General features: G+C 47.3%; 1 protein-coding gene across 1 annotated transcript; it reads left to right on the top strand.

Annotated features, from left to right (window-relative positions):
* The first annotated feature begins 6,015 nt into the window (after window positions 1-6,015).
* On the top strand, window positions 6,016-7,056 carry Znf691 (zinc finger protein 691). Its single transcript, XM_051171199.1, has one exon. It carries the CDS (start codon window positions 6,059-6,061, stop codon window positions 6,908-6,910), a length of 852 nt encoding a protein of 283 aa, XP_051027156.1. The 5' UTR covers window positions 6,016-6,058; the 3' UTR covers window positions 6,911-7,056.
* Window positions 7,057-14,507: the final 7,451 nt, after the last annotated feature.

The raw sequence follows: 14,507 nt of genomic DNA, 5'->3' as shown, positions 1-14,507 counted from the left end.
GGTCCTGAGTTCAATTCCCGGCAACCGCATGATGGCTCATAACCATCTGTAATGTGATATGGCGCCCTCTTCTGGGTTGTAGGAGTACATGCAAGCAGAGCACTGTATACCTAAAAATAAATAAGTCTTCAGGGCTGGAGAGATGGCTTCATTAATTAAGCCCTCATACTGCTTTGGGAGAAGAGCTGAGTTTGTTTTCTAGCACCCATACTGGGCAGGTCACAACCGCCTGTAACTCCACCTCCAGGGGATGTTTGAGATTGCCTCTTCTAGCCTGCAAGGTCACCTGCAACTCACTGCGCACACCTACCTGCACAACACACACACACACACACACATTTCTAAAGTTACATATCTAAACAATAAATCCAAATTTTGAGTGTGAGTTGGAGAAAAAAGGCAAGGCAGTTTCAAGTCATACCCCTGTATGTGAGTCGACCTATTTATGGAGCTATTAGCTACCGATTTGCAGATGGGAAGGAACTAGATCTAGGTCTGTTAAGGGCTCTTTCCAAAAGTACCTGTAATTAGTCAGAACCAACAGTGTGTGTGTGTGTGTGTGTGTGTGTGTGTGTGTGTGTGTTTACATGTGCATATGTGCGTTCTCGCACACGTGTCGCGTGCACGCACAGGCCCCAGCACCATGAGTGGCAGGGACAGAAAATGAATAAATATCAAGTTGGAGATCTAGAAAGAGTCACTGTTTTAGTTCCAGTCTAAGACAGTGAGAGAGCTGCTGTCCGTCGAAAGCCCGAGAGGCAGCCACACTCTTCTGAGACTCTCCTCTGATCCGATGACTCCTGCTGGAGTTAAGGAGGGGAACTGCTTTACTCAGTTTACTGATCGATGCTAATCGTATCCAAGCTACGGTCACAGAGACACCAAGTATATGTCTAACCAAGTGTCTGTGAGCTTTGTGACCTGGTCAAGGCGATATGTAAAATTTGCCATTACAGTGCCCAAAGGGAATATTTTGTTTGTCTTTGTACAGTTATTAAATACAATTTTAAAAAATTTATTGTTTGGCATGTTGTCTTCATTGTGAAAGAGACTGTGGAATGGGCTGGAGAGATGGCTCAGTGGTTAAGAGCATGGTCTGCTCTTCCAGAGGTCCTGAGTTCAATTCCCAGCAACCACATGGTGGCTCACAACCATCTATAATGTGATCTGATGCCCTCTTCTAGTATGCAGGTGTACATGCAGGCAGAGCACTGTATGCATAATAATAAATAAATAAAACTTAAAAAACACAAAGAAAAAACAAAACAAAAAAAGAAGTTATGAGGTTGGTTTCTGAATAGCTCAGCCTCTGTTCAAGCAAACTTTAGGCATAGTTCAAAATAAGCCCAGTTTTACCTGAGTCTACCTTCTGGTGTTTTATTTTTATCAATTTATAACCTATAGTGTATAATAGATAATTATATTTCACACATATCTTTAGCTCTAAACATAATTGCCTAAATAGACAATCCTAATACTAACTCACATCGGTCTTATAGAAAAGAGAGCTATTTGTGGAGGCAGGAAATATCTGTCCATCTGTCTGTCTGTCTATTCACTCACTTAATCCTTAAAATAGTTGTGCCAGGCATTTTATGAAGGAGAGAGCTGGGATTATAAAACTTGTCGCTTTCTTTTTCTTTTCAGATTGTGTGTGTGTGTGTGTGTGTGTGTGTGTGTGTGTGTGTGTGTGTGTGTACTCCAGGAGGTCAGAAGAGGGCACTGGATCCCTTGGCTCTGGAGTTACAAGTGATTGTAAGCTGCCTGGTGTGGGTGCTAAGGATCAAACCCAGGTCCCCTGAAAGTGCTATAAGTGCTCTTAACCAATGGGCCATCGCTAGCCCTCAAGATTTTCCAGCTGTAAAGACAAGCATTGAAAGACCATGAAAACAGGAGAAGCTTGTAGTTAGCTTACACATCAATTAATCTTTATCCTCTTTATCTTGCAAGCTCTTAGTCTTTATTGTTTTTCAAAATAACCCCCCCCCCCAAACAAAACAAAACAAAAAAACCCACCCAAAATCCAAAATCCAGCTCTGGATAATTTACTGGGCTATTGTATTCAGATTGATGAGAGACTGTTGGGTTAACAGAGGATCACGTAGGACGCAGAAAAATCCCTATGCTGGGCCACAGGCCAACCTGGCAGGAGGTCAGTCCTTGCATTGGAGGGAACACTTAGCTTCTCGGACAAAGAGATCGGATTACTTTATCTTTAAACTTCTTTCCAGGTACATGCTCTTTTATTTTTGAACTATAAACATTAAATGAAGTGCGAGGTTTCTATCGAGGTCCATCGTTTAAAAAGAGAAAAGAAACCTGATGACTTCAGAAATGAAGTTTCACAGCTGTGTTCTGAAGTGGGCAAACGGTTTTAGCTAAGCAAACCTCCTCCGGACTACAACTCCCAGCATGCCGCGCCCTAGGCCAATGTTTATTGGCCATCCCGCCTAGATCTCTGAAGCGTGGCGGTTAGTATAGCCAGTAGAAAGGAAGGATGTTCCTAAGACCCAATCCTAAAGCTGGGAAGGCGGGTCCTCTCCGGGTTCCGGCTCCGGCTTCTTACGCCGTCCACCGAGGCGGCGCTGTCCCTGATCGAGCTGCGGGAGCGAGGTGGGTTGCTGCTGGGTTGAAGTGACGTGGGGGGGGGGGGGGGGGGGGGGGGGGAAGGCGGACGCGACGCGCGGGGCGCTTCGCTCTCGCGGACGGCTTGGAAGCTGCTGGTTTGCTCAGCGGGCTTCAGAGGCTTCAGAGGGCCGTGTGTCCCTCCGCTGCGATCCTGTCTGAGTCCTCGGACGGCCCAGCCTTACTACCCTCCCTCCCTTACTGTTGGCCTTGGACCACTCCGTGTCCCTCCCGCACACGGTGCCTTTAGGGTCGCCCCTTGTGTTCTTCCACTTCCAGCCCCAAAACCCATCGACAGCTCCAAACCCAGCCCCGGTCCTTCGGGAAGCTATACCCTGACTCCTCCAGCTTGCCCCTGCCCTCCCCACTCAGCCAGCCTCTTTGGAGTCTGCTGCAACCTCTGTCCCCTTTCCCTGACCACCTCAGATTCCTTTGATGTTCCATCTCTGACCCGCTATGTAGCTCCCGTGATTTTCTACACCTTGTCCCTGATCCTTCCAAGTTACCCCCACCCCCCACCCCCGGTGCTCTTGACTTGTACCCAGATCTAGAACTTTAATCTTTCAGACCACAGCTTGGCCTCTCCCCTCTAATCCAGGCTCTCGTCCTTTTCGTCATCTGTGACCATCAAGCCTCATCTTCTTGCCTTGTTCTTAGAACTGGTCCCTCTGCACTCTTGCTCCAGACTCTGTGCTGAAGAGCTCCTGGGCAGAAAACCCAATATGTGCTAGGTCTCTTCTCCCCCCAGACCTCTGAAAAGCAGTGTCAGTATGGCTTTGCATTTTAGCTGCATTGCCTTTCCAGGCAGCAACGGGCTCCCTGTCCCTGCCAGCATTGGTCTTGCTCATAGGTCCAGCTTGCAGCTCTTAGTTCAAATACCACTTCTTCCGTGGAGCTGCTTCCCTGCTCCTTTCAGAGAAATGTCTGTGTGTGTCTTAGCTGCTGTAGCACCTTTCCCCTTTAGGTCTTTTCTCCCTCCGGTACTCGTGGACTGGTTAAAGCCTCAGCTTTGGAGGGGTGAGCATAGGCTGCAGTTTTTGCCACTTACTGTGTGCTCTTGGGCAAGTGACTTAATTCCTCCGAGGGTCAGTTTCACCATTTCTAAAACAAGTATAAAAAAGGACTAATTGCTCCAGGTGTAGTGGCACATGTCTTTGATCCCAGCCCTCGGGAGGGAGGCAGAGGCGTAAAAATGAATTGAGATGCGTTAATGCATATGGAGTGCTCAGACATAGGTCCAGTGCTTTGTGGGACCTTTAAAAAATGTTGACTATTACTATGTAATGTGGCCTGTGCAGTGTTGGGCCGGGAAGAGTGGGCCACACACTGTCTAGTCCCTGGAACTTAACCTTCTGTATTGTGTTAAGGCATGGTCACTGTGTCTTTACCTACTGAGTCGTTTTTCCAGGTCAGTTTTTAAAAAATGCATTATATGTATGTGTGTGCACCTGAGTATATGTGTGTGCAGCGCATGTGTGCCTGTAGAGACCAGAATAGGGCATTAGAACTGAATTTGGGTCCTCTGGAAGAGTAGCAAATGTTTTTGTTTTTTTGGTTTTTTGAGACAAGGTTTGTGTGTGTGTGTGTGTGTGTGTGTAGCTCTGGCTGTCCTGGACTTGCTTTGTAGACTAGGCTGGCCTTGAACTCACAGAGATCTGCCTGCCTCTGCCTCCTTGAGTGCTGGGATTACCGGTATGTGCCACCACTGCATCGAGTGCTCTTAACCACTAAGCCAAGTCTCTAGCCTCCAACTCAGTCTTTTAAAATTTTTATTTATTTATTTTATGCTTTTGAGAGGGAGCCTCATTATATGGCACTGGCTGTTCTGGAACTCACTATGAAGACCTTGAACACACAGACATCTGCCTGCCTCTGCCTCCCGAGTGGTGGGATTTAAGGCATGTGCCACTATGCCTAGCAGTCTTTTTACTCTTAGATTTACCCAGCATTTAGCCCTGGATAGAGATTTGGTAAGTTATATGGTCTCAGCAGATTTAAAAGATAATTGGGCATGTTGGTGCATGCTTCTAAATCCAGCACTCAGGAGGCAAAAGCAAATGGATCTCTGTGAGTTCAAGGCTAGCCTGGTCTAAATAGAGACCAGGTCAGTCACAGTTACATAGGGAAACCCTATTTTTTTTTTTTTTAAAGTGGAAGCCACATTACCCCCCCCCCCCCGAGACAGGGTTTCTCTGTGTAGCCTTGGTTGTCCTGGATTCATTTTGTAGACCAGGCTGACCTCGAACTCACTGTGATCCACCTGCCTCTGCCTCCCGAGTGCTAGGATTAAAGGTGTGTGTCACCAACACCCGGCTGCTACATAACTTCTTGTATATTGACCCTAAAGTCCTAGGTAGAGTCAACCGGGGCAGAGATTAAAGTTCTCATCCATTTTTTTTTTCTCTCTCATTCAGAAAAATATTTGAGCGCCAGCCTTGTGCTGCAGAAAGTTGCTACAGTGAACCCATCCCTAAAGTTGCTTATAAATGACTATTGAGAATCTGTGTGTGAGAAAGTAGTTACACAAACAAGCCCAGCTTCTGTTACAGAGGAGAACATAGGCGCACATCAGAAGATTGCTAAGGAACCTTAGCAGGGGTGAGAGAAGCCACAGAGAGCGTGGCAGACATTCTGGATATACTTTCTGGCCTTTAATTCAGTTCACTGTATGTGTTTGTGTGGTGTGTCTATTTTGTGTGGCTGTATCTGATGCGGGTATATGTGTGGGCTATATGGCTGGTGTCAGTGTGTTGGTTGTATGTATGGTGTGGATGCGTATGTGGCGTGTTTAGCTCATGTCACTGTGTTTGGTTATGTGTGTGGTGTGATAGATTGTAGTTGAATGTGTCTGGGGTGAGTGTAGCTGTGCCACTTAAGACTACAGCTGTGTATGTGTATGAGTCTGTGTGACGCTGTGTGCAGAAGCTGGCACCGATCTACAATGACAGACAGAGCTCAAGCCCGGCAGTAGGCCTTGGTATCCAATTGGTGGCTTGTGGAAAGGTCTAGAGAGGAACGGGTCGGCAGAGCGTTGGGCCTTTAAGTAACCACTTCTAGTTGTTTATGTTTTTCTCAGCATCAGTGAGTAGATGGCTGCTTGACAGGAGAAGCTGGATTCATCTCTAAGTGGAAGCACCTTTGCTTACATAACAAACTATAGCCTAGCATGCCATTGCTTGGTGGCATTAAGAAGAGTGGCATTCAGATTGCACAGACTGCATCTGCTATGGTGGGTAGCCTTAAATGTCTGGGAAAGGTTGTCACTTGAAATTTAAGGAGTAAATAAAGGCTTTCTGTGAGTATTCCAGTTACTTGAGGTTATCCCTGGGAGGTATACCCTGCGTCAACCAGAATGCAACATTCTCTGCGGTCTGACGGCCCTGATACAAGCAGTAAAGGTGCTGAACACTGTGTTCATTCTCAGGGTTCAGAGATGGGCAGTGAGAAGGAGCCGAGGCCAGAAGCACACCTGCCTGAGGAAGGGGAAGGGCGGAGGCCTTGGAGAGTGGATGGCTCCGAGAGTTCTCAGATCACATCTGGGGAGGGACATGGCCAGGAGAGCCTGTCGCAGGGGCTCCAAGGGACACATCCAGAAAAGCCATGGCTGAAAGTCCCTGCCCAGGCTGGAGGCCCTGGGGACCCCGTTACATTTTCGAGCCCGGAGGCAGATGGGAAGCCTTTCATATGTGTGCAGTGTGGCAAAACCTTCCACAATACCTCCAACCTCAGAACACACCAGCGGATCCACACTGGCGAGAAGCCATACAAGTGTTCAGAGTGTGGCAAGAGCTTCTCCCGAAGCTCCAACCGCATCCGGCATGAGCGGATCCACCTGGAAGAGAAGCAGTACCAGTGTGCCAAGTGCCAGGAGAGTTTCCGGCGACGCTCGGACCTCACCACACACCAGCAAGATCACCTGGGCGAGCGGCCACACCGCTGTGACATTTGTGGCAAGAGCTTCAGTCAGAGCGCCACACTGGCCGTACATCGCCGAACCCACTTGGAGCCAGCACCTTACATCTGCTGTGAGTGCGGGAAGAGCTTCAGCAACAGCTCCAGCTTCGGGGTGCACCACCGCACCCACACTGGAGAGAGGCCTTATGAGTGCACTGAGTGTGGGCGGACTTTCAGCGATATCTCCAACTTCGGCGCACACCAGAGAACGCACCGAGGGGAGAAGCCGTACCGGTGCACCCTGTGCGGGGAACACTTCTCCCGGAGCTCCAACCTCATCCGCCACCAGAAAACACACTTGGGGGAGCAGGATGAGAAAGATTCTAGCTAAAGGAGAGCCCTGCTTAGGGAGGGAGGGAGAGCATACAGCCCACCTCGATGGGACAGTGAGGCCTTTAGCACCTGCTGTGGCCGCCTGGACTACAGCCCTTCACTCTGTGGGGCTGTCCCTTGTTGCCTTTGAAGTCAGGAAACCCTGAGAAGGGCCGAGTATAACCCCGCCTCTTCCCAGTGTTTCTTGCCTTGGAAAATGAGAGTGCCCAGTTTTCTTCACTTCCTCAGGCCCGGGGAAGTGTGGTAGGCTCAGGATATGCACTTGTCATTGGAGCATCTGTCCCCTGGCTTGGGGGTAGTACCCAAGATGGTGTCACTGTCTGTAGGTGCTCCAAGATTGGCAAGCTTCAGCACACCACTGCAGTGGCCTGAGTTCCTACCTGCTGTGCCTCATCCTGTGTCAGCTTCTAGAGCGCTAGGCTGGGAGGCATGGCGCTCCTATTGAAGGGGCCTCTTCCAGTCTGAGAAGAGGCTGGTAGGCCTTCGGTAAGAATGAAGAGGAAGCCTCAGGGATCCACGACCCAGGGACCCCCACACTCCCATGTTTGGTACCTCTTTTTCTCACTTCAACTTGCGTTTGTCTCCTTGGCAATTACCAGTAAAACACTTCATTGAAAAGGACCTGTGTACTTATTTGGGGATGTGGGGAGCTGGGGAGGTTGTTCCAGTGCAGAGATTCTGCAAGGGAGTTCAATTCTGAGAGGAAAAGGATGAGCCTCTGGAGCCTTTAAAGGGGACGGGGAAAGGAAATGAGTCACTGAACATCCACTGGAGGCTGTTGGTTGGACATGCCATTCTTTTTCTCCCTTGGTTGCCACAGAAACCCTCAAGGGCAGAAGATGAAACAATCCAAAGGAAGGTCAGCAGTGGGTGTGTGGTGGGGCCTTTTCACATATACTTTGTTGGCCTCTGGAGGAGGCTGGTCTAGTAGTTTGCATGTGTGCCTACACACCAGGAGAGGGCACCAGACCTCATTACAGATGCTTGTGAGCCACCATGTGGTTGCTGGGGGTTGATTAACCTCTGGACCATCTCTCCAGGCCTAGCATGGCCTCTTGATACAACCTTGACCTCTTTGCTTTCTGAAGTCGTATCAAGATGAGGACCTTTTAAACCTCAGACTACTGGCTGAGCGCTTTTGTGGCTAGGAAAAATGGCAGTGGGAGGGAGTAGGGCGTTGGGAGTGGGTAATAGAAGATCTCCTCCTCCTCCTCTTCCTCCCCCTCCTCCTCCTCTTCTTCCCCCTCCTCCTCCTCTTCCTCCCCTTCCTCCTCTTCCTTCTTCTTTTTAGTTTTTTGAGACAGGGTTTTTCTCTGTAGTCCTGGCTGTCCTGGACTCACTTTGTACACCAGGCTGGCCTTGAACTCACGGTGGTCCTTCTGCCTCTGCCTCCCAAGGGCTGGGATAAAAATTCTTAAAGCCCAGGATGGCAGTGTGCTGTTAGTAGCAGTCGATACGTCCCTAGGGCTTGGACTGTAACGCTGCCTGGTTTCCTGTCCTGATTTAGGCCTGGCTTCACATGCCAGTTTCTCACATGGAAGGTTAGTGTTCCCCCAGCTTTCCTTTATCAAACACAAGTCACCCATTCTTGTCTCTTCTGTTAATCTGGGGCCGTGCCTTCCTGGATAAGGACTCCAATTACCAGAATGTGATCTTGGCACCAGAGTTGACGTTGGTATGGCCCATGGCTTGACTTAGCAGATGGGGACCCTACCACTCAGCCTGGATGGGATTTATCAGGAACTTTACACTCATATGAATTCTCACAGGCACCTTGGGAGGTAAAAATGTATCCACATTTCACCTACATGGACACAGTGCCAGAGGCAGTGACTTGTCCAATATAATGGAGGCCATAAATGCCATGACAGCAATTTGGTTCTACTGCCCAATGCTAGTAAATGTGATTTAAACTATAGTAGACTGGGCTGGCAGGATGGTTCAGTGAGGAGCTTGCTCCCAAGCCTGATGACCTGAGTTTGATCCCCAGGACCCACATGGTGGAAGGAGAGAGAGGAGTCCCATACATTGCCCTCTGACCTCATGCATACCATGGCACTTGTGTACACACATAGTAGGTAAATGTAACTTAATAAATGTAAGCTTTAAAAGAAGCCTCAGATGGACGCCGGGCGGTGGTGGCGCACGCCTTTAATCCCAGCACTCGGGAGGCAGAGGCAGGTGGATCACTGTGAGTTTAAGGCCAGCCTGGTCTACAAAGTGAGTCTAGGACAGCCAAGGCTACACAGAGAAACCCTGTCTTGAAGAAAAAAAAAGTCTCAGATGGTTCCCTGGTGTTTGTAGAGCACTTGTGTTTCATACCTTTCCTCCCCTCTTTTCTCTCCTTCTCTCCCTTTTGTTCTCCTTCTTTTCCCTCCCACTTTTCTTCAACTGTGTGACCAGGCTTGTCTTAAAAGATTTGTAGCCCAACATATGCCACACTTTTAATCCCAGGATTTGGGAGGCAGAGGTAGGTAGGTCTTTTTGAGTTCCAGACCAGCCTGATCTACATATCAAGTTCCAGGACAACCAGGGCTATATAATGATTCATGGGGAAAAAAGTAGACATGTAATTCGGCATAATTTGAATGCCTGGTGGCCACAAGCATGTTGCTGCCCAGAAAGCCTGCAGGACTGAAGTGAACACCAGGGGGCGTAAGAGATTATAAACTCCTAAAACCTAATGAGAAGTGACATCTGGAGCCAGGCATGGTGTCACATGCCTTTAATTTCATCTCAGCACTTGGGAGGCAGAGGCAGGTGAATTGTTTGAGTTTGAGGTCAGCTTGTCTACATAGGGAGTTCCAGTACAGCCAGGGCTATGTAGAGAGACCCTGTCCAAAAAAACCAAACCAAACCAAAATCTTCATTTAAATCATTGGAAGACACATGTCTCACCCCAAAATGGAATGGGCTGATTATTGAAGGCATTCCCCAGTATGAATGGAATTTACTAAAAGTCAGAAAAATGGCCAGACATGGTGGCGCACACCTTTAATTCGGACACCCAGGGAGGCAGAGGCAGGCAGATCTCTGTGAGTTCAAGTCCAACCTGGTCTACAAAGTGAGTCCAGGACACCCAAGGCTACATAGAGAGACCCTGTCTCTGGGGGTGAGGGGAGAGGGATACAGGAAGAATCTGAGGGTGTTAGTAGAGAGGAGCTTTGGGGAGCCAAACAAACAGTCTGAAATGGAAAATTATAATAACTGAAATTTTACTAGAGGCTTTTAATAACTGACTTGAGCAAGCAAAAGAATCTGCAGAGGCCAGGGATGGGGGCATGGGTCTGACATCTGAGCTTGGTCCCAAGCTCCATGATAAAAAGGGAAAATTGAGTCTTGAAAATTATCCTCTGCAGCTGGGGAGATGGCTCAGCGGTCAGGAGAACTTCCTGCCCTTGCAGAGATCTGGATTCGGGTCCCAGCACCCACATCAGGTTGCTCACAGCCATCTCTAGTCTAGTTCCAGGGGATTTCAGGGGTCACTGGCTTTTATAGGCACCTGAAACATATGGTCCACAGAAGCTCATGGAGGCACATGGATGTGTTTAAAATTTAATATTACGTCTGGGCATAGTAGCACACACCTTTAATCCCAGCACTTGGGAGGCAGAGGCAGGTGGATCTCTGTGCGTTTAAGTCCAGCCTGGTCTACAGAGTGGATTTCAGGACAGCCAGGGCTGCACAGTGAGACCCTGTCATGAAAAACCAAACCAAACCAAACCAAAACACCAGAAAGAAAGAAAGTTGTCCTTTTGAAGATGTGTGCCACAACATTCCCTATTGAAAAAAACAAAATGAGATGTTTAACATGTTCTGCGTTGGGAAACATTATTTTTTATTATTTTATGTGCACACGATGTGCATGCAGGGGGTGGGTGCATGTGCCAGAGTTTGCATGTGGAAGCTTGAAGAAAACTTTGCTGTCAGTTCTCTCCTTCCCTCACCTTGGCTCTGGGATCCAACGCGGGTTGCCAGGCTTTTGAGACGACTGCCTTTCCCCACTGAGCATCTCATCAGCCCAAGTGATATCAAAAAGGATCTGCAAATTATGAGTCAGTGGGTCATTTGAAATTGCCAGATCAGTGAAACAAGCATTAAGAGCAGGGCAGGGCAGCTTCTACCTGTCATTTCAACTCTAGGGAGACCAGAAACAAGGGGCTGGCAGAAGCTACAGGCCAGGCCTGAGCTATATATCAGGCCAGCCTAGCTACCTAGTGAGAGCTTGCCTCAAAAACAAAAGTGGGCCAGGCGTGGTGGCGCACACCTTTAATCCCAGCACTTGGGAGGCAGAGGCAGGCGGATCGCTGTGAGTTCATGGCCAGCCTGGTCTACAAAGTGAGTCCAGGACAGCCAAGGCTACACAGAGAGACCCTGTCTCAAAAAACCAAAACCAAACCAAACCAAACAAACAAACAAACAAAAAACCCAACAACAACAACAACCAAAAAAAAAAAAAAACCAAAAACAAAAACAAAAGCAAACAAAAAATTGATACAATCCTAAGGGACTTAGAGGACACCATCAAGCAGACAGACACATTATGGGAGTTTCATAGAGAGAAAAGCGGAGGTGAAGGAACAGAGCATATTTCAAGCCATAATGACTGAGCACTTCCCACATCTGAGGACAGAAACGAATAACCATGCCCAAGAGATTCAGAGAATTCCAACTGAGATGTCCAAAGACACTCATGCTAAGAGATATTACCGTTCAAACAACATGAAGAAAACAGTGAGAGAAAAACACATTGCTACACACAAAGGATTTCCCAAAATATTATGAAGGAACTTCTCCACAGAAAATTGACTGGCAAGAAGACAGCACAATGACATACAAAAACTACTGAAAGGAAAAAGAAAAAAAAAATAAAGAAAAAAAAAATAGAGCCAAACAAAGTACTACATCTGTCAAAAGTGTCCTTCAAAATATGGAGGAGGAATGAATTCTTTCCAAGATAAAAGCCAAGAGATTCATTACTAGATGTGATGTTCAGATGTTCAAGACATGCTTTCTGCTTTGATGATGCATGCCTGCAGCCCCAGCTATTCAGTAGACACCAGGAAGGACAAGCCTGGGCTACAGAGGAAGACCCTGTCTTTTTTTTTTTTCTCCCCGAGACAGGGTTTCTCTGTGTAGCCCTGGCTGTCCTGGACTTGCTTTGTAAACCAGGCTGGCCTCGAAGTCACATCAATCTGCCTGCCTCTGCCTCCCGAGTGCTAAGATTAAAGGCGTGCACCACCATGCCCAGCAAGACCCTGTCTTAAAAAAAAAAAAAATCAGGGTCTGTGTGGAATGGTAATAGTACCACTAATATCCAGCACTCAGGAGGCACAAGCAGGTGGATCTCTGTGAGGTCAAAACCAGCAAGGGATACATAAGGAGACCCTGTCTCAGAAACAAAACACAAAACAAAACAAAAGTGAAAGAAAGAGAAAAGAAAGCTAAAGAAAGTTCTTGAGTTCAAACAGGGATAGTCGAGTTCAGACAGACACCACATGGCAGCGACACCAAGCATATGGAAGGGGTTGGGGACTCGGCGGTGTCCAGTAACCAGCACTGAATGAAAAAAGAAAGCATACAAGATATAGACAGCATGGTCCGTCCAAATACATAGACAAATACTGACTACTATAATATAACAAGACCTGACTCAAAGGAAAACTGCATGTAAAGCTCTTAGAAAGCCCCACTCTGTCCTGACAGAGTAAAGACTAAACAAAGGGAACAATCAACAGTTTCGTTTTTGTTTTTGTTTTTTTCCTGAGGCAAGGTTTCTCTGTGTAGCCTTGGCTGTAGACCAGGCTGGCCTTGAGCTCACAGAGATCAGCCTGCCTCTGCCTCCCTAGTGCTAGGATTACTTACAGGTGTGCACCACTATGGCCGACCGACTGAATCAACAGTTCCTAAATCCAGAAGAGAAATAGTATCAAAAGCCAAGTCATCACCTCTCGAATGAGGAGACAGATGGCTGGATAGAGGATTATAGAGGAGCACCCATCTCTGTGGGAACCAGTGCCAGGGTAGCAAAACCTGAACTGTGATTGGTTAATTTTTGGAAAATAAGTACAGACAATCTGACAGCTAGAAGCTGTTGGGAGATTTCATGTGTTTGTAGTCTCCATACAGCTGCGGGTTTAGCCTGTGGGGACTAGGTTATTACAATAAATATTGGGGGATATTGGGTTGCATTTTTCATAAGAGGATGGGAAATGAACCCTTTTAAAATATACCAGAACTTCCCAGGTAATCCCAGCACTTGGGAGGCAGAGGCAGGCAGATACCTGTGAGTTCAAGGCCAGCCTGGGCTGTATATTAAATACATATTTATTATGAGGGAAGAAATAAAATCCTGTATTTACAGATGACAGTATTGTGTTTATAGAAAGTCAGAAAAAGGAAAGATGGGGCTGCAGAGTTTGCTCTGTGATTAAGGACACTAACTGGTGTTGGGTGTGGTGGTGCATCCCTGTAATCCCAGCACTCGGGGAGGCAAAGGCAGTCAGACCGACCTCTGTGAGTTTGAGGCCAGCCTGGTTTACAAAGAAAATCCAGGCCAGACAAGGCTACATAGAGAAACCCTGTCTCAAAAAACCAACCAACCAAACAAACAACCAAACAAACAAAAACACAAAGAAACACTAACTGGTCTTCTATAGAACTGGGGGTTCAATTCCTAGCAGAGCTGCCTTCTGGCTTCTGAGGACACAGACACAACCATGCGGCATAGACATACATTCATGCAAAACCACTCATACACACAAAACAAAGCAAAACCAAGTAGAATGTTAAAAATCTAAAAAGAAGAATGGGCATGGTGGTGCATGCCTGTAATCCCAGCACTTGGAAGGCAGAGGCAGGGGGATTGCTGTGAGTTTGAGGCCAGCCTGGTCTACAAGTGGGTCCAGGACTGCCAAGGCCACATAGAGAAACCCTGTCTTGAAAAAAAAAAAAAAAAAAAAAAAAAAAAAAAAAAAAAAAAAAAAAAAAAACCAGCCTGCATCTAGCAACTAAGAAATTATAGCAAGTTTGAAGGATACAAAATGAACATAAAAGTTGGCTACTTTCCTAAATATATAAAACCATTTAGGCCAACAAGGTGGTTCAGTGGGTAAAGGGACTTGCTGCCACCCCTATTGACCTGAACCCTCATGGTGAAAGAAGACGAGTCCACAAGTGGTCCTCTGATCTCCACATGCCGTGGCACATGTGTGTGTGCACTCTCCCTCACACATACACTAAGCAAATATAAAAATATAATATCGGTGGTGGTTTGGGTAAGAGTGGCCTGCGTAGGCTCATATATTTTAAGGCGTAGTCCCCAGGGAGTGGCACTATTTGAAAAGGTTAAAAGGACTGGAAGATGTGGCCTCGCTAGAGGGAGTGTGTCACTGGGGTAGGGTTTGATGTTTCAAAAGGGCATGTCTGGGCCAGAGTTTCTCTCTCTCTCTTTGCTGACAGATCAGGATGTAGAAGTCTCAGCTACTTCTGTAAGCCTGCAATTAAATGCTTTCTAAGAAGTGCTTTCATCAAAGTGTCTTTTCACAGTAATAGGACAAGGACCAAGACAGTACTATTTGCATTAGTATCCTTGT

This window comes from Acomys russatus, chromosome 29, assembly GCF_903995435.1.
Source record: "Acomys russatus chromosome 29, mAcoRus1.1, whole genome shotgun sequence".
In the NCBI taxonomy this organism is placed as follows: Eukaryota; Metazoa; Chordata; class Mammalia; order Rodentia; family Muridae; genus Acomys; species Acomys russatus.
The sequence above is the reverse complement of the archived record's forward strand: the minus strand, read 5'-3'. Positions and strand labels throughout refer to the sequence as shown.

Bases quoted from the DNA above. Each gene is read 5' to 3' on its own strand.
- Znf691 (XM_051171199.1), top strand. From the start codon at position 6,059: ATGGGCAGTGAGAAGGAGCCGAGGCCAGAAGCACACCTGCCTGAGGAA.